The 19,156-nt window shown below is 42.5% G+C and overlaps 2 protein-coding genes and 1 non-coding gene across 3 annotated transcripts in view; 1 reads left to right on the forward strand and 2 right to left on the reverse strand.

Annotated features, from left to right (window-relative positions):
• Window positions 1-1,971: 1,971 nt before the first annotated feature.
• Window positions 1,972-5,887, reverse strand: gnl3 (G protein nucleolar 3). Its single transcript, XM_015959542.3, has 15 exons — window positions 5,765-5,887; window positions 5,556-5,614; window positions 5,339-5,479; window positions 5,084-5,206; window positions 4,620-4,700; window positions 4,408-4,540; window positions 4,210-4,313; window positions 3,736-3,886; window positions 3,553-3,640; window positions 3,291-3,468; window positions 3,076-3,218; window positions 2,741-2,877; window positions 2,496-2,623; window positions 2,247-2,316; window positions 1,972-2,185 (listed from the first exon to the last, which is right to left on the reverse strand). Exons 1-15 carry the CDS (start codon window positions 5,775-5,777, stop codon window positions 2,091-2,093), a joined length of 1,644 nt encoding a protein of 547 aa, XP_015815028.1. The 5' UTR covers window positions 5,778-5,887; the 3' UTR covers window positions 1,972-2,090.
• On the reverse strand, window positions 4,000-4,122 carry LOC129157222 (small nucleolar RNA SNORA47). The gene has a single exon (XR_008560538.1). It is a non-coding gene; the product is annotated as a small nucleolar RNA SNORA47 (small nucleolar RNA).
• Window positions 5,888-11,772: 5,885 nt separating the features above from the next.
• The window catches only part of camk1b (calcium/calmodulin-dependent protein kinase Ib), a 46,642-nt gene continuing 39,258 nt past the window's right edge, over window positions 11,773-19,156 (forward strand). The window contains exons 1-2 of the mRNA XM_070549313.1: window positions 11,773-11,961; window positions 14,579-14,591. Of these exons, the coding sequence (XP_070405414.1) occupies window positions 11,793-11,961; window positions 14,579-14,591 (182 nt within the window). The 5' untranslated portion in view covers window positions 11,773-11,792. The remainder of the gene's footprint in view (window positions 11,962-14,578; window positions 14,592-19,156) is intronic.

The raw sequence follows: 19,156 nt of genomic DNA on the forward strand, positions 1-19,156 counted from the left end.
CACAATACCCCATAGATTTTCTATGGGGTTAAGGTCAGGCGAGTTTGCTGGCCAATCAAGGACAGGGATACCATGGTCCTTGAACCAGGTGCTGGTGGTTTTGGCACTGTGTGCAGGTGCCAAGTCCTGTTGAAAGGTGAAGTCTGCATCCCCATAAAGTTGGTCAGCAGCAGGAAGCATGAAGTGCTCTAAAACTTCCTGGTAGACGGCTGCATTGACCCTGGACCTCAGGAAACAGAGTGGGCCAACACCGGCAGATGACATGGCACCCCACACCATCACTGACGGTGGAAACTTTACACTGGACCTCATGCAACGTGGATTCTGTGCTTCTCCGCTCTTCCTCCAGACTCTGGGTCCTTGATTTCCAAAGGAAATGCAGAACTTGCTTTCATCAGAAAACATAACTTTGGACCACTCAGCATCAGTCCAGTCCTTTTTGTCCTTGGCCCAGGCGAGACGCTTCTTGCGCTGTTTCTTGTTCAAGAGTGGCTTGACACACGGAATGCGACACCTGAATCCCATGTCTTTCATGAGTCTCCTCGTGGTGGTTCTTGAAGCGCTGACTCCAGCTGCAGCCCACTCTTTGTGGATCTCCCCCACATTTTTGAATGGGTTTGTCGTCACAATTCTCTGCAGGGTGCGGTTATCCCTAGAGCTTGTACACTTTTTCCGTCCCTTCGCCTGTCTGTTAATGTGCTTGGACACAGAGCTCTGCGAACAGCCAGCTTATTTAGCAATCACCTTTTGTGTCTTGCCCTCCTTGTGCAAGGTGTCAATGATTGTCTTTTGGACAGCTGTCAAGTCAGAAGTCTTCCCCATGATTGTGGTGCCTTCAAAACAAGACTGAGGGACCTTTTAAAGGCCTTTGCAGGTGTTTTGAGTAAATCAGCTGATTAGAGTGGCAGCAGGTGTCTTCTATATTCAGCCTTTTCAGAATATTCTAATTTTTTGAGATACCAAATTTGGAGTTTTCATTAGTTGTCACTTATGAATATCAAATTTAAATGTAATGAACATTGGAAATACATTGGTCTGTGTGCATTGCATGAATATAATGTACAAGTTTCACGTTTTGAATGGAATTACTGAAATATTTTCAACCTTTTGATGATATTCTAATTTACTGGCCAGCACCTGTATATTTGGAGGAACTATAGAGGAATATGTTTGTCCTCATGCAAGGAAGGTTAAAGCTGAAATTCTACAAAAATTTTTTTTTTAAATTCTTATAAGAGGCGAGGATTCACACGTGTATTCATGCAGTAACTCAAAGCCATTTACCCATGGTCATGTTGAAATCCCTGCTCTGTAACTAACTTCAAGTCAAGTTTTTCTCCTAACTTCGCTCTAGAGATGTTTAACATCTGACACCCAGAGGAACACACACACCTGGTACCTTTTTTTTTTTTTTTTACAAAACTAAAAAGTCACAAAGAGGCAACCTGGTTATGAGTACAGCCCTAAAACGGTCCAGTCATGTTTGTAAAATCACAAATCCAACTGTTTTGTAAAATTGTGAATAAATGTCAAAAAGCACATTTTCCTCCTGATTTATTACATCTTTGTACAGTTTCTGAATTTAGATTTGACAAGTTCAAACACGGTAAATCTGTTTAAAATGGACATTTACACAACCACTTAATAATGACCGGAACAGACATCTCAGTAAAAACTTCCAGGGTTAAAGTTGAGGCCCTTTAAATTCATCCTGTTCAGGTATGTAGTCTATGGTCATGACTGAGGACATGGCTTAGTGTGACCTCATTCCCAGAGCAGGATGAGTAAATGATGCACGTACACGCGCGCGCGCGCACACACACACACACACACACACACACACACACACACACACACTGGTAGAAACAGCAACATTTTAGAGATTTTAGGGCTGATTTCTATCACGCGGTGTCTGATTCAGCATGACTCATGCCTGCTTCATCTTCTCCCACTGAAGCGTTTAGGCCAGAGTTAAAGACAAAACTTCTTTATTTCCTCCTCTCAGGTGATGCCAACAGAACCAAAGTCATAGCACATCACATAATGGAAAAGCGCCATCAGAAAATTCAGACATGAATAATAAAATCAGTTCATTTAAAATCTGTGTTGAAGTCATAGGCGTCGTCTGTGCTGACTGTAGAGAGGCTGATGTCGACGGGGACGGGCTGAAATTTCACCCGTTTCTCTGCAAACAAAAGGCAGAAAATCAGTTTATTTATTAAGGAAACTGTATTCTACAAACGTACCTTTGTGTGAAGTTTTCTGGGGGTTCTCAAGCGGCTGCGCTTCAGGCGAGTCCTGGTGAGGTTGTTCAAGCTGCAACAACAACAGACGATTCATCCTCCTCATTTCCGTCACGCACCCAGTTACAGGAGCCCCACTAACTCAGCCGGATCAGAGTTGGATTAGAAGTCTTCACTAACAAATCAAGACTAACAGTTTGTCCTCATTTCCAGGAGATTTTAAGCAGCTGAACAGTTAAAACATGTTTTCACCTCTACATCCTTGTTCTGCTCTGCAGCTATGGGTTGATCTTCAGACACCTCGGCCACACTCAGCAGACCAGCTGTTGGGCCTGTAGAGTGAAAACTTATGCTGCTGGCCAGGTTTGGAAACTTAACACCTTCATAGGAAATAAACAGAAACACAGAAAGGATCAGAAGAAGCTTCTGGCGCTCATATAACTCATAATAACTGAAAATGCTGCCTAAGAATTTGGAGAGGAAAAAGCCACTGATACCTTTCAGCGTTTCCTCATTTCCCGCTTTTATCCTGCTGAGATCCCAGCCGCTGAACATTTTAGCCACCACGGTGTCAGACACGTAAGTGGGGGGGCTGTGGTTGCCCGGAACCTTACAGTGGTAGCTTAGTTTGGCTCTGAGGAGACACCAAACGATAGTTCTGGGATTAAAAGTCAAGACAGAAGCCAAATCTGTGACACAGCGTAGCTGCAGCCAGCGTTCGGATCAGAGTTGGATTACAAGTCTTCAAAATCAAATCCAGATGTGCGTTTTGTCTTCATGTCCACACCGACATCCTGCTCATCCCCACAAAGCATAAATAAAAAACCCTCACCCCGTCCAGTCGTCAAGGAAAGTGCTAGCCGCCTGCTCCGTATTAGGAACGCCACCCTTCTGCAGGAACCCTCGTTTCTTAGCCAACTGAGTCAAAAACTCCAGGGAATTTTTGAAGTCTGGAACGTTGTACTGAAGCATGATCTACAAGAAACAACTACGTCACAACAGGCACCAAAATCAGCCCAAGCCTGCTGAAGTGAGAGCGCTTCCCACCTGGCTACTGTTGCACTCCTTCAGCAGCGTCCTGACAGCATCAAGCTTGCTCAGGTGACCATCCTCCACCTGCAGGCTCCTCAGAGTCATGGAAACGGCAGGATTCGACAGTGACGCCACAATCCCTGGGCTGTCCATCACCTTCAGATTCCTTAGGATGTGCACGTCCTGCATATGTCTGACCGGCAGAAAGAAAATGTAATACACAATGGGGAAAGAACACATTTTATAAACACATACAATCTAATTTCCTTTTACTTACTTCGTAGTGCCTCTGACAGTCCCAACATTACACGCCAGCATTCCTTTCAAGCTGTTAATGAGGCTGCTCTTCCCTACATTAGGAAAACCTGCAAGAGGAGGAAAAATCAGATGATCTCAAACTCTGAACAAACACCAAAACTTGCAGAAAACATGAAGATGAGATAAAATACAACCGACTCACCGACTACACCAACTTTGAGAGCAGCTTCACTTTGTCTCTCAGCAGCTAAACTGGTCAGAATCTCAATGAGACAAGAGTTTCCAAAACAGGCTGCTCCTCTGGACTTGTCCAGGACATCATTGGAGGGTTTAAATCTGCTCTTTTTGGCTTGCTGGTAAACAAAAAACAGGATTAAATGAAATCTGCGTCTAAAAAGCAGCCTAAGCTTGCACCTACAGGCACTTTTATTACAAGATAATCTTCTAATTCTATTTTAATGATCCACAAACGCACACATCAGCCCCGCTTCCATCAGAGTGACATAAATGTGCAGTTTGTTAATTACTCTTGGAGGCGTAACCTGTTACAACAGCATGGTGCAAGCTGTTCAACCTTCTCAGTCCTCCGTCGTCAGTAAAACTAAACATTTGCACATTTTCGCCGGGATTTAAAAAAAACAAAAACAATCTTTAGCATTTAAAAAGCACCTCTTACCACAGTTTTGTGTTGGATCTGCGTCGATGCTTTGAATGCCACAACAGGAAGCTCTTTTTGCAAACACTCCATCCACGCCTCCACGTTCTCCTTTGGAACCAAATCTGCAAATGAGAAGGTGAAAAATACAGAAAACCTCACCACAAACAGAAAACTTGTACGGACTTCAACAGCTGCAGGTTAGCGGTGTCCACTTGCCTATTTTGTTTAAAACTAGAAGTAATTTCTTGTTGCCCGAGAGCAGCACAGCCTCCTCCAGCTGTGGACACCTGCAGCCCAACGGATCTCGAGCATCAAGGACTTCTATCACTACATCAGCGGCATCAATTGTCTACAACAGATTTTAAAAAATCAACCCTTAATAAACAAATTTACTTCCTTGTAAAATGAATTGAATGAAGTTATTTTACCTTTTTTATTTGAGAGCAGAGAAAATGTTTCGAGTTCTTGTTTTGAGTTACTTGTTTCTCTGAACGATTTGATGTTTTATCCTGAATAAATAAAATAAAAGACAGACATGTTGGTCAAGAATGATGAAGCATAAAATAAAAAATAAAACCCTGTTAAACCCATTGTAATAGTTTATAAACTTGGGGTTTCCAGCCTGAAATCCTTACTCCCGTGTTTCTAAATGAGTTTAGGAGCCATCTACTCTTGTGCAAATCTAAGTTTTTACTGAACCTAAAAGAATTGTTGGCAAAAGTATGCACAGAGTTCACAAATCCCAGTGGTTTGTGAATTTGAGAGCACTGATTAGATTATCTAAGAGTTTAAAACTGAGAAAACTCATTTTCAAAGAGCTCCACTTCATTTTCTCAGCCGACATTAGTCAGATTTTGTTTTTAAGAACCAGTTGGATCAGATGGCCCTTTACCACTCGCGTCTTCTTGGCATCAGGTTCTGATTCTGTAGTTGCAGCAGCCTCCTTCTCCTTTTTCCTTTTCTGGGCTCGCTCCACTTTTTTGGCTTGTCGTTTTCTTTCATTTTCTTCTTCAATCTAAAAATAAAAACTCCTTAAGGCTCAGAGGACAAAGACCATTGTAAGCAGTGCAAAGATCCCTTAAGCATCAGCCTTTAGAAGCTCTCTGTAGATAAAATGTGATGATGCCTAAGAGAGTGAAGGACCTACCTGGAGCCTCCTCTGCTCTGCCTCTCTGAGGACCTCCTCCTTGAAAGGAGCACTGTTGGGAACTCCGAGATCTTTCTTCACCGGTTTTTTAACTCCTTTCTTCTTAGCTTCTTTTCTAAGTTTTTTGTGATGCTCTCGAACCTAAGTCAGACCACCAAGTGAATCTCAATTACCACAGGGGCCTTTCATAGTAAGTAAAAATGACGACACCACTTGCCTTTTTCTGTATTTTGTAACGTTTGGAACAAGACATCCGTTTGCTCGCTTTCTTTAACTCTGAAGGAAGACATCAGACAGCGTTAGCTTAGAGGACAACAACAGAAGCTGCTGTTCGCTAAACCGCGTACAAATGGTAAAGAACTAACATATAAACGCTCATAAAACAAATATTTACACGCCTAAACCTTAATTAACAACTAAACTTACTTGGTCGCCTCATGATGAACCGCTGAGACCGACAACGTGACTATTGCAGTGTCGCACGTGGAAGTCTATCTAGGCAGGTCAGATGTTTAATTTCCGGTTTTTCTACCAGAAAGTTTCGCCACCTGCTGGTGGGGAGGTGTATTACAACCTTAGCTTTTTTTTTACAGGCACTTCCATGTATGATAGTTGATTATAAAGTACAGTCAAACTAATAAAACTTGGAATAACCAGTTTTATAACTCACCTGAAAATATGACCATCATTATTTTTATGCAGTTTTAAACCAGGATATCCCATGATATGAACATCAGATCAAGATGGCACACTATTAAAAATTACCAGCTAAATATTTAACATTCACATGAGAATGCACAAGATAATACAAGTTTTATTCCAAAGGTCAGTTGTTTAAATCCATCAACAGCTGCTGCATTATTCAGTCACTTAATTCTTCAGAAGAGCTTCCAACACTCTCAAAAGCAGGGTTAGTTGTAGGGGGGTTCAGGGTGGGCCAGTCAGAGACCCTGACAGCAAATCTGGGCCACCCTGCTGAGGTATATAAACCTGAGGTATACATTAGTTTTAGCTTAACTCTGATCTATTCTAGTTAAAAGGTCACCCCATCCATCCATTTTTGGCTGCTTATCTGGGGTTGGGTCGCGGGGGCAGTGGCCTAAGTATGGAGGTCCAGACTTCCCTTTCCCCAGCCACTTGGGCCAGCTCCTCCAGGGGGATCCTAAGGAGTTTCCTGGCCAGCCGTGAGACCAGCGTGTCCTGAGTCTTCCTTTAGGCCTTCTCCCAGTTGGACTTGTCTGGAAAACCTCATCAGGAAGGCATCCAGGAGGCATCCTGACCAGATGTTTGAGCCACCTCAACTGGTTCCTCTCGATGTGGAGGAGCAGCGGGTCTACTCTGAGCCCCTCCCAGATGACTGAGGTTTTCACCCTATCTCCAAGGGAAAGCCCAGCCACCCTGTGGAGAAAACTCATTTCGGCCGCTTGTATCCATGATCTTGTTCTTTCAGTCACTACCCAAAGCTCATGACCATAGGTGAGGGTAGTAACGTAGATTGACCGGTAAATTGAGAGCTTTGACTTCCGCCTCTCTCTTCACCACGACAGATCGGTACAGCGCCCACATCACTGCAGACGCGGCACCAATCTGCCTATCAATCTCACTCTCCATTTTTCCCTCACTTATGAACAAGACACAGAGATCCTTTAACTTGAGGCAGGACCTTGTCTCTACCCTTTTCCGATTTAAGACCATGGTCTCAGATTTAGAGGAGCTGATTCTTATCCCAGCCACTTCACACTCGGCTGCAAACCGCTCCAGCGCACGCTGGAGATCACTGTCCAATGAAGCAAACAGGACCACATCATCAGCAAAAACACAGAGACCTGATCCTTAAGCCACCAAAACAGATCCCTTCAACACCTTGGCTGCACCTAGAAATCCTGTCCATAAAAGTTATGAACAGAATCGCTGATGTAACGTCCAGCAATGGTCAGTTTTCACCTAAAAACTGACCTACATGCCACCGGTCACCGGCAGACATAAATTCCATTCTCTAAGGTGGATTTTACATTCTACCTTCCAACAAGCAACAAGGTTCTGCAAACCTTGTTGACATTTCAGGAGGAACACGATGTCAGCCTGTGTTCCCAAACAAAGCCTTCTTCTGATAACACTGCAGGATTCCTCATGCCTCTGAATAAAGTGACTATTTTCAGCTCATATGAGTTAATCAATCGTGAAATGGAATGAACAAATGTCATATGAAATGATCAATAATCTTTTGATTAATCTGTGCTTGAATTACTGAAGTTTGAAATGAATATTATTATGGTATGATTAGTAATTGTAGATTTAACAAGTGAATCATTATCCACACTCAGACACAAGGTTCATTAGAGATAAATTAAAGTTCAGTTAAACATCATAACACATAGATATTTTCTTAGCCACAAATCAGAACATCCTGTATCTGAAAGAAGGCGTGATGTTCTGAGGGTTGCTTGTTAACACCCCTTAACATGGCACGTCCCAGTTGGCCAATAAATCATAATATGAGAATATTAGAACAGAGCTCACTAGATGGTGAGTCAGTTCTAGAGAAAGCTACGGACAGGCCATCCAAAGCGAACCCTCTTTAACCCAAAGCTTTCGACAAGCTAAAAGCTGCCTACAGCTGACACAGCAAAATGGTTCCTTCAGCTATTCAGAAACAGCTGTTCTAGATGCAAACGATGTCACGTATCTGTTGTGATCCGGGAGACGACTCTGGACCGACCAGGTCGTACTGCGGTCTTTTCTACAAACTTTGGTACCTTGGGGTCACCCGACCCCCCCCCCCCCACACACACACACACACACACACATCTCGGATCCGAAAGGGAATCTCCTCAGGGGTACGTAGAACACAGTCAGATTGCGTCTGATGACATTTTGATAAGAACCAACTTCATAGTTTATGGCAAACCAAATTCTTTGAACACCTAGAACTCAGTTCTTCTAGATGCAAGGTTCTGATAAACACACATCATTAAATCACCATACATCACATCACATCCACTTAGATTCATCCATCACAGTCGTCCTATTTAACTTGTCTTGTTTTTAATTTGTTTAGAAAATAAATTTCTTGCTTTTTATAGACCTGACTCTGTCTGAATTGAGACGAAGTGTGTCGGATCCCTGAAAAAGCAAAGAATCCTAGAATCTTCTGATGAAACATCCGAAGACCAAGCGGGTCATAAGTAAAGGTAATATATTAAGCTTAAAAGCACAATATTTACCCTCTACATATAATGGCAAGCAAGCCTATCTTGTTCAAATCAATAAACACTTTGTGCTATTTCTGACTCTTTAAACTGTTGTTTAACTGCTCTCTTTTCCTCTCCCAAGCCGACGGCCTGGGGAGGTTTTATCTTGAAGAGTGAGCGAAAGGACAGCCTTGGCGGAGTCCAACTCTCACCGGAAACAAGCTCGACTTACTGCCGGCAATGGGACCAAGCTATGACACCGGTCATACAGGGACCTAACAGCCCTTATCAAAGGGCTTGGTACCCCATACTATTGGAGTATCCCCCATAGGGACCCCCGGGGGACGCGGTCAAACACCTTCTCCAAATCCACAAAACACTTGTAGATTGGTTGGGCGAACTCCCATGCACCCTCCAGGATCCCCCTAAGGGTATTGATTACTATTGCCAAGTTGTGCTTTTGCGACCAAGTAATCCAATTAATCTTTGCCAAAAACTTTACATTTGATCAATTCAGTTCCTTTTATCCTGATGCGGCAAAGTCTAATGAGAGCAAAAGCAACCCACCATTATCAGCTGTGCTGCCTGGTGGTGGCAGTATTAGGCTGCATTAAGGTTTGAGCTGAATCCAAGACTTCCATTAACGTGGAAGACACCTGAAAAGTTCCAAGAATAGACAATATTCTCACAATCTGACAAATCATTTTTATAAAAATAATTACAAAATGTGACTTTCTAAGCTAAAATTCTATTAACGTTGTTGCATGAACGAAATGGTTTGAGCAAAAATGCTGTTTCTTTTTAAGTTGAGTATGTATTGGTTAGCATTCTGTAAAGCCTCGTGGATCATGAATATTTATAGATTTTAATCCAACATTTGAAGCTGCTCTAACTGTATGAAAAATGTGCACTTTATTACTGATGTCATTTCTGAAAATGATAGAATTGAGTTGAAGATTTAATTTGCAAAACTAAAATGATGCATTGATTTCTGAGTAAGCTTGTTGATAAGCTGTAAATATGGTTTTAGCTTAAAAATGGATTTATATTATATTTTAGGGCAACATAGTTCTATGACATCTGATGGAACAGCCCACAGAACATAAAAGTCTTACGCAAAAGTCATAGACAGCATTCAAATGCAAATGCTGCAATTAAAACTCAACTCCACTCCTAGTTTACTGGTTCCAATAACAAAAATGAATGAAGCAACAGCCAAGACTAGCTAATAAAACAGCTATTGAGGTAGTTGCCCAGATGTGTTTGTGCCTACATGATTCTGCAAACGAAAATTAATGTTCATTTTAATCTGATGAATTCAGATCAGGATTTGTTTTAACTTTAAAAGGTAGTATTTGTGTGCACATCATGTGACTTTGCACCAAATAGAAACTTGAACATTTAAATTTCATCTAAACATCAAATACAATTTAGCTCCTGATCAAACTGAAGCATTTTGTCATGACTCCTCTGTGATCTGTCTCATGACAGGAAAGACAACCAGCTAGCAAGCTTCTTTTGCTGTTATCAAAACATTTTTTTCACCAATGGGATTGCATCTGTTTATTTAATGAATGTGTTATAATAAAATAAACACATTTAATCTCTGACACAGGAGTCACAAATGGAAAACATCGAGAAAAATGATGCAAGGCTACAACAAATGAATGCTGGCTACAAAGAGATGCAAAATAGCTATAAGCAAACACAAAATAACTACAAAAAGATGCAAAATATTTGCAGTGGGGCATGCAAAACACACTCAAAGAGATGGCAAGTGATAAACATGTTCAAACTGCACGTGATGCAAGATAACAGTGATAAAAGGCAACTTATTAAGATTATGAGTGCATTAATTGTCTTTATTTGAAAATTTGTTGCAAGAACTGTCAAAATATTCTCTTATCTTCAAATACACAAAAGGAGAGTGCTGCAAGGTGTATGTAACAATTTTTGAAGAAAAGCACACTGTAATAATTCATGGTGCATTTAGTGTCAACCACAACATTAGGCTAAGTGTCAAAAAGGCCTGAGTCCATGTGAGCACCTGTGTGCTTGTGTATGTAAGGTTGTTGTGTTCAATAGTAAGTGTGAGGGGCCACAGACCTTCATCCAAAGATCCATTGATGATCCCAAGATCTTCCTCGGAGCATGGGGTGGGAGACCCCTGCCGGCGCAACCCCTCACCTCGGGATCATCCAGGGGGTTGGGCAACCAGCAGCCTTGCCAGAGGTCCAAGAGATAATAACAGCAATCCCCCATGCCCACCCACAGCTGCGCCCTCCAGGGCAGGCCAAGCTCGGAACTCAGCAGCCTGGGACCTAAGGGACTAACCCTGGTGGAGACCCAACAGAGCCCAGGGGCCTGGAACCCCACCAGGCAGCCACCGGGAGCAAGCCGGCAGATACCAAAAAAATTCCAGCCCCAGACACAAAAGCTGCAAATTCGCAGGCAGAACGAGGCAGCACTCACCAGCAAGAAATGTGGTAGCAGGAGGCTTCCAAGCATACAGGTCGGGACCCAATCCTCCCAGGCCCAGCCCAGACCCACATCTACCAATTCTGCCTTTCTAACGTTTTCAATTTCACTTTCCAATTTTTAAAATTTTCGCTTTTTAATGATAAAATGTTACATAACCTTTTTATTTTTTGTTCTTGTAAAGCACCTTATGATTTTTATCTTGAGAGGCACTATATAAAAATGTGTTTCTTCAAAAAATTAAAAATGACCTATTGTCAAAAATAAGATTGTGTTTAAAAAATCATAAACAAATGACAGAAATGGTATCGCAGGTTATTTTTCCTAGACAAAAAAATCTGACACCTCGAAAAGTTTGATTTCAATCCAAAATCAACTTGTCAAATATATTTAACATCTTTCACCAAATGACTAGTTACGTTTCCAAATCATACCTAATGGAATTTCAGGTTCATATTTTTAGGATTAGATTTATCCAATCTAAAAAATCTCTAGAAGTATAATATTTGCTTAGTTATTTGCTCGCTAAAGCTTCCCTAATGATTATATGATAACTCGGCTTTCCTCAAATGACTGCGACTTTACCTGGCGGTTACAGCTCGGGCGCTGATTGGTCCTCTTGGCGTCCTGCCCTAGGGTGACGTCAGGGGCAGTACTGCTGGTGAGGACGTTGCCTCCAACAGTGACCAATCCATCGAGAGCGCTCCGAGAAGCGGGTTTCGGTCCGACAACCGGATCTCACAGACCGAACATTTTCAGGTAAGGAGTCCTGCTGCGATGCTCTCATGACACAAACTTTAACCGTGACTCCCTACGGTCAGAGGGGCGTGGCTTATGCCCGGGATTTTCTTTTCTTTTCCTCCCCTCACGCGCAGCATTTAACGGGCATCTGTTTTCGGCAACAAGCAGGGCTTGTCCAAGTAGTTTGTTTGGAGGAAGATGATGAGTTTAACGGTAAGTCGCTTTGTGGGAGGAAACGAAAGCCGAGAGTCGGTTCATGTGGTGGTTTCATTCACGTAGAGAGGACCTTCATGTGTAACAGAAGCTTCAAAGAGCACGCGACAATGAAGCCAGCGCTGCAAGAGTGCTGCCCATTTAAACTCTTTAATCCCGGCATCTATAAATAACGGAGGCGTTTGAAGAGCCCTGATGGTGTCATTAATGTTTAAAAGGGAAACGCCGCGCTGGTTCTCACGGTAAACTGTCCAAAGAGCCTCAAGCCTCCAGCTCTTCCTACATGTACTGTTCCCTCTCCTCGTATACCCCCCCTCACACAAACTTCTTTATTGGAAAAATGACCAATTGTTAAGCACACAATGATTAAGTGAGCATTAATAACAACGCTGATCAGTCCCTCATGGACATTTTTCGTAATAAATGCCTATAGGCCTTATATTGGCACCAGAAGCTATTAAAATTTGCTTTTGTGAATCAAATCACAAATAATGATGGAAGAGATCAGAGTTCATGAATGGTGAGTCACAAACTTCTTTTTTCTGTGTTTTTGTGCTACAAAACACTTGCTTGAGTAAAAGCACTCACCCACTTCACTCACCCACTTCTGTGGAGGCCTTGACGTTTTCAGATCAGCAGTTTGACCTTATGAGTCATGCTTTTTTATTGTTGTATGAAATTACGTGAATGGAATTCTGTCTTGTCAGCTGTTTAAAGCTCAATGTGCATTTTTTTCATACTGTGCATATCAGATCTGGTCTAGGTATTCCAGAGAAACACGAGACTTCCACAGATAATGAAATCTGATCTGAAAAGCAGGAAGCTGGTTGTAAAAATAAAAAAGAGCACAACTTTTGTTGTAAGGCCAGATCTTAGACTGATTATCTGGATTCTGACATTTAACCATTTCCTTTAGTCTGCACTGCACTGCGGGGGGGGGGGGGGGGGGGGGGGGGGGGTTATGGGGGGGGGCTTTCTCCAGCAGTCTATGTGCATGCAGACAGGGTACAACCTGGACAGGTTGCCAGTCCATCGCAGCAACACAGAGACACACAACCAAGCATGCACACACTCACACTTAATGATGGAGAGATGATTAACCTGATAGTCATGTTTTTGGACTGTGGGAGGAAGAGACCCTACACTTGCACAGGGAGGACATGCAAACTCCATGCAGAAAGACCCTGGGATTCGAACCCAGGACTTTCTTGCTGCAAGGAAACAGTTCTGCACCACTGTGCAGCCCATGTGATTGGTCGTTCACAGAAAAATATATACATTGCTGCTATGAATGCAAAGAAAAGCTGCTACAGGAGCCCAGATGTCCAAGCAGGGAGTCTGTGCGCCATAACATTTGGTCCCCCCCCCCCCCCCCAGGATGTTTGGAAATTAAACTTTAAAAAAAATGTTGCTAGAAGCTGTGCCACAGACCATGTGGGGGTCTTAATAGATAAAAATGTTAGCGTATTTGCTGCCCTGCTTTATGTACTGCATAATGTTTTATCCCATTCTGCCATCTTTACTTGCTCTGACCTTTTAAAAACATCACCAGAACAGTGCAAAATGCACATCATTTGGATGGCAAGATGAAATAAAAGCATGTTTCAAATGCAGAACATATCAAAAATAGCCTTTTGAGGTCATTTGGAGAAAGAATCAAAAGTGAAATAAAACATTTGATTAACTGCACAGTAACTCATGCATATTAATATTTATTTTTAGTGTCAACAATATTAGAATCATGTAAACTTTAATTCACAAAACATCTGCTGCATGTTTCATCCAATCAGTGCTGCAAGAGTGTTTTGATTGCTAATTTTTTTATAGCTAACATTAAGTGCTACTACTACCAATAAAAAGATCTGCTGATATTTTTTTCTAGTGATCTTCCCCCAAAAAAGGCCAGGCCAAAGAGTTATCCTCCTAACTGAACTTTGTTTTTATTACAGAATCTTTTCTTTTGTGAAAAATGCATTTTATTGTGGAACAGCATCTTTTTGCTTCTGGCTTGTTTAGCATGCCTCAATCTATGAATGAGTAATTATATCATCATTCCAGTTATTTGTGGCTATGTTGCTGATTAATCATGATAGAATGGGCTTTTTGGTAGGAGGGAGGCTAAATAGTTCTTCAGCTAGAGGCTGTTTTAAAGGTCAGCTGTGTTCATAAATAAAGCTCAGGAAATAAAGATTTTACTGAAGTCATCTAAAAAACTTGCAGCTGGATTGCACTTCTTTGATACATCTTTGTAATGTGAAGATCACTTTGCAGCTTGGCAGAAGAATTCCTCGCAGTTTGGGGCTGTGCCATGGATAAGCTGTTGAAGTTGAGCCCAAATCAATAATTGTCTGTGTTAAAAGACGAGCGTTTATCAGATGTGTTAGTTTATTATCAGTTTAGAAAAAAAGGGAACAAACCTGTTCAGACATGCCGATGTTTCACAGTAGTAAAATAAACAAGTAGACATGGTTTTCTCAGGTTTTGAGTTTGTGTGCCAATGTGTGTAATGTTGAATGTTTTTGCAGCGACTCAGCCTTGTAACTTCATGTCGGTTTGTCACGTTTAATTGTCGTTACATGTATAAGTGTGTGTTTCTTCTGTCCAATGCTCATCACAGGAATGGGAAACCAGTGAGTACTGCGACTCTCTCTGTATAAAATTTAAAAAAGAAGGGGTGAATGCTGCATGTCACCTTCGACATAGTGTGGCTTCTTCAGCCCTGTCGCTTTTTCAGGTTGTTCAAGCAGCCTGTCTTCACCCAGTGGCCAAACGTCCTGTCCTCAGTGGACACCAGAGACTTCTTTGGCCCTCTGCTCATTTAATTTCTGCATGTGTCTTTCCTCTGCAAACCCTCGTTTTAAGCTTTGCCCTTGTGAAACATGAACCTCAGTCTGCTGTTTATAGCATTTGTCTGTTAAAAATAACAGACCCCTTGCTCATTTTCGACTGTAAACATCCAGTGGCTTCAAAAGTGCTGGGAAAACGTTTGTTTTTCATTGGGAGTATGATTTATTTTTCCGTTAAATTCAAAGTGTGTGGGAGGTGCATGTTGCTGGGCATAGATAGCTACCTGTAGAAAATTATTGCAACCTAAAATCGACATTTGACACATTCAGACCTTTTTAAAATAGCTTCCAGTGTCAAACATATTCTGTGCATGAGTTATCATGAATCTTCATCTCCACGTGAGCAAGGTGAGATGCTGCAAACTAGCGGGATGAAAGAGGTGCTTTCACAATTTCTCCGGCTTCACTTTTTTATTTTTTATGTTTTTGGTGGTGACTTCTTTTTTGGCCGGGCATTGTATATTCAAAACTAATTTTTGAACATTTGTTTTTTTTAACAACAGCGAAAGTCAAAGTTTTATTTAGTTAAAATTAGGGCTGGGTGCTATGGGGAAATTTCCTATCACAATATTATTTTATATTATAAAAACTTAGGGGGCTCTTCTGAGAAACATAAATGTATGGTTTGGTCATGTGTGACACATTAAGTAATTGCAAATATATTGTAGCATTTGTGCAACACTTATGTGAATGTCTTGACATTTTTGTGCGGATTTTGTTAGTTCTAATTATGTCTAAATCTGTTTGCAGTTTAGCCTAATTTTATTTACAATTAGCTAAACCCCTTCTTAAGTTTTGTCGCTGTTTCAGACTCAACCTGAGAGGGGTTCTAGATGCTTGTGACAACTATTTGAAAACAAAATTAGTTGCATAGATTTTTAGAACATGTTAAGGATTTTAGCAAAATGAGAGCAAGGCCCTGTGACCTATACAAATGTTTGGCAACTTTGAGGTACTTCATGAGCGTTTTAAAACATTTTGGAAACTGTCACAAGTACCCAGTTAGTCGTTTTACCTCAATTTGCAAGTAAAGCGAAACAAGAATTTTTTTTTTACCACAATATATGAATTTAACATTGACTTAAATCAATAAATCAATCAAAGATACTTTATTAATCCCAGAGGGAAATTAGAGTTTCAGTACACACAATTCAGAGATCAGACATACATGGGCAAGACACATGACAAGAATTGGTGACTATGGTCATTCGCAACCCCGAGTAGCGCTACCTTAATAGAGATAAGAGGGTTACATGAGGATTGGTTCAGGTGGAAGAAAAACAAAGGCACTTCAGAGCTACCCTCCACCGGGAGGGCAGCTTTGCTATGCAAAAAACAAAAACAAAAAACACCTCAGACAGATATGCAACAGACTTCAGACAACACAACATAAGTGTCCACTAGGTGGGGTGGTGGGTTGGGACTATCCCCACTTCAGTTCCTGCAGCCACGATGAGCAGCGCATGTCACCTCAGTGTGGATAGGGGGAGGAGCATTGAGGGCTGGAGGGTTGCAGTGACTCTGGAACAATTCAGCGGCCTTCCCGCAGTCCCGCCCAGGCTGGGAAAGGAGACAGAGTTGAGTTGCCATAGCGACAGCACATTCCACATATCTTCTGTAGAAACTAAATGTGAGAATGTAAAATTTGCTACAATTTAATATCTGTCTCTACAAGAATTAAAAGTGGGGTTCTGATCTGTGTTGGTAGAAACTTTACCAACTTTACATGGGACAGCACTCTGCTGACCAGACACAACACTTTTGTGGAGTGGGTAGCTTGCCCTAGGGGATGCTCTTTACCTTCTTAATGAGCATTAGCTATTTTATGTTCCGGTAGCTAATTTAAAGTCTAGCAGTTAGCATTTTCTGTTAGCTGACCGTCAATATAAAAAAAACACTAGAAAACAAAACAATGCGTTCTTTTTTTTTCTTCTTTTGCTGACATCATGGTAGTCTGGAAGTAAAAGTCAAGAGAGTTATGTCTGTGGAGGTGAAGCAAAGAGCTAAACCTGAGTGAACATTAGCCTACATTAAGTTGAGGAAGCTAAAGGAGGAATTGAAATCACAAGTTCATGTGTACCTGACTTTATTTTTACTGCACTTGTCAGTAATTATTGCTTTGCCCAACATTGTCAATCTTTTTGCTTCCTGGTTTTTATTATCAGTTGGTTCATGTTAGTGTTGGCTCGTTGTGAGCGCTAGCTACAGCAGCCTGCTGCAGGGCTGTTTATGACACTTACAATTCCACTTTCAACCAGTAGGACAGAGAAGCTGGAAAGTGTTTAGTGTTACTTTAGTTAGTGTTTACAAAGATTTTACATGCTCTGTATTGATTCATTTGAAAAAGGCACAATTTCTTCAGGTCTGTGGTTGTGAAAACTTAAACATGTCTGAAACGAAATGCAGCTAACCACTAAGCTAAGCAGCCACCTATATTTAGACAGTAAAGGACCAGCTCTATACCCTTAGGGAGGTCCTGGAGGGTGCGTGGGAATTTGCCCAACCAATCTACATGTGTTTTGTGGATTTGGAGAAGGCGTTTGACGGCGTCCCTCGGGGGGCCCTGTGGGGGGTACTCCGGGAGTATGGGGTACCAGGTCCTCTGATACGGGCTGTTAGGTCCCTGTATGACCGGTGTCAGAGCTTGGTCCGCATTGCCGGCAGTAAGTTGGGCTCGTTCCCAGTGAGAGTTGGACTCCGCCAAGGCTGCCCTTTGTCACCGATTCTGTTCATAACCTTTATGGACAGAATTTCTATTCGCAGCCAAGGTGTGGAGGGCATCCGTTTTGGTGGCGTGAGGATCAGGTCTCTGCTTTTAGCAGATGATGTGGTCCTGTTGGCTTCATCAGAACCTGATCTTCAGCTTTTGCTGGAGCGGTTTGCAGCCGAGTGTGAAGCAGCTGGGATGAGAATCAGCTCCTCTAAATCTGAGACCATGGACTTGATTCGGAAAAGGGTAGAATGCCTTCTCCTGGTCAGGGATGAGGTCCTGCACCAAGTGGAGGAGTTTAAGTATCTCGGGGTATTGTTCACGAGGGAGGGAAAACTGGAGCGTGAGATCGATAGGCGGATTGATGCTGCATCTGCAGTGATGCAGGCGTTGTACCGGTCTGTCGTGGTGAACGGAGTCAGAAGGTGAAGCTCTCAATTTACCGGTCGATCTACGTTCCTACCCTCACCTATGGTCATAAGCTTTGGGCAGTGACCGAAAGAACAAGATCGCAGATACAAGTGGCCGAAATGAGTTTTCTCCGCAGAGCGGCTGGGCTCTCCCTTAGAGATAGGGTGAGAATCTCGGTCATCCAGGAGGGGCTCGGAGTAGACCAGCTGCTCCTCCACATCGAGAGAAGCCAATTGAGGTGGCTCTGGCATCTAGTCAGGTTGCCTCCTGGACGCCTCCCTGGTGAGGTTTTCCGGGCACGTCCAACCGGGAGGAGGCCTATAGGTAGACCCAGGACACGGTGGAGGGACTATGTTTCTCACCTGGCCAAGGAAGGCCTTGGGATTCCCCCGGAGGAGCTGGCCCAAGTGGCTGGGGAGAGGGAAGTGTGGGCCTCTCGACTTAGGCTACTGCCCCCCGCGACCCGACTCTGGATAAGCGAGTGAAAATGGATGGATGGATGGAATTAAAATACCACAGCAGTTGCCTTTTGGTTTCCATGGCAGCACATATAAAATCAACTTCTGGCATTAGTGAAATAGCAAGTGGGCAACACACACACACACACACACACACACACACACACACACACACACACACACACACACACACACACACACACACACACACACATGCAATAAAGTATAATTGTTCTTATTCTTAACATATGGCAGAGAGACTTGCTCTACTTATGCCAAAAAAAAGAAGAAATCACAGTTTGTTACATCATCTCATCTAGACAGACTGTGAAGTTGCCAAGGCAGCTGGGACACAGAAGAAGGGCTATTTTAGTCCTCGAGTTTCTGAGTTAAACACACTTTCTGGGTTTTTATGACGATAACTGTGACAGTAAGATCCCTTGGCACAGTGAAAGCATGGCGTCTGATTATTGATTCCGTAGTTAGAAGAAGCTGGTTACAGAACCAGAAGTATAATGTTGGTCTGTCTCAGCGATATTTCAGTTGATGGATCGAAAAGTTGAACATTAAAGTCCCGCTAGTTGTCACACTGGTGAAATTTGTTCTCTGCATTTGACCCGTCCCCTGGGGGAGCGGTGAGCTGCAGACACGGTCGCGCTCAGGAACCATTTGGTGGTTTAACCCCTCCAATCCAACCCCTTAATGCTGAGTGTCAAGCGGGGAGGAATTTAAGAGTCTTTGGTATGATATGACCATGGATTCAAACCCAC

The sequence above is a fragment of the Nothobranchius furzeri genome, chromosome 3 (genome assembly GCF_043380555.1).
Source record: "Nothobranchius furzeri strain GRZ-AD chromosome 3, NfurGRZ-RIMD1, whole genome shotgun sequence".
Lineage (NCBI taxonomy): Eukaryota > Metazoa > Chordata > Actinopteri > Cyprinodontiformes > Nothobranchiidae > Nothobranchius > Nothobranchius furzeri.

Coding starts and splice junctions, on each gene's coding strand:
- gnl3 (XM_015959542.3), bottom strand. Junction 3,887..4,209: donor AGATCCAACACAAAACTGTG/GTAAGAGGTGCT, acceptor TTTGTTTACCAG/CAAGCCAAAAAGAGCAGATT. Junction 2,624..2,740: donor AAATGAGGAAACGCTGAAAG/GTATCAGTGGCT, acceptor TTTCCTATGAAG/GTGTTAAGTTTCCAAACCTG.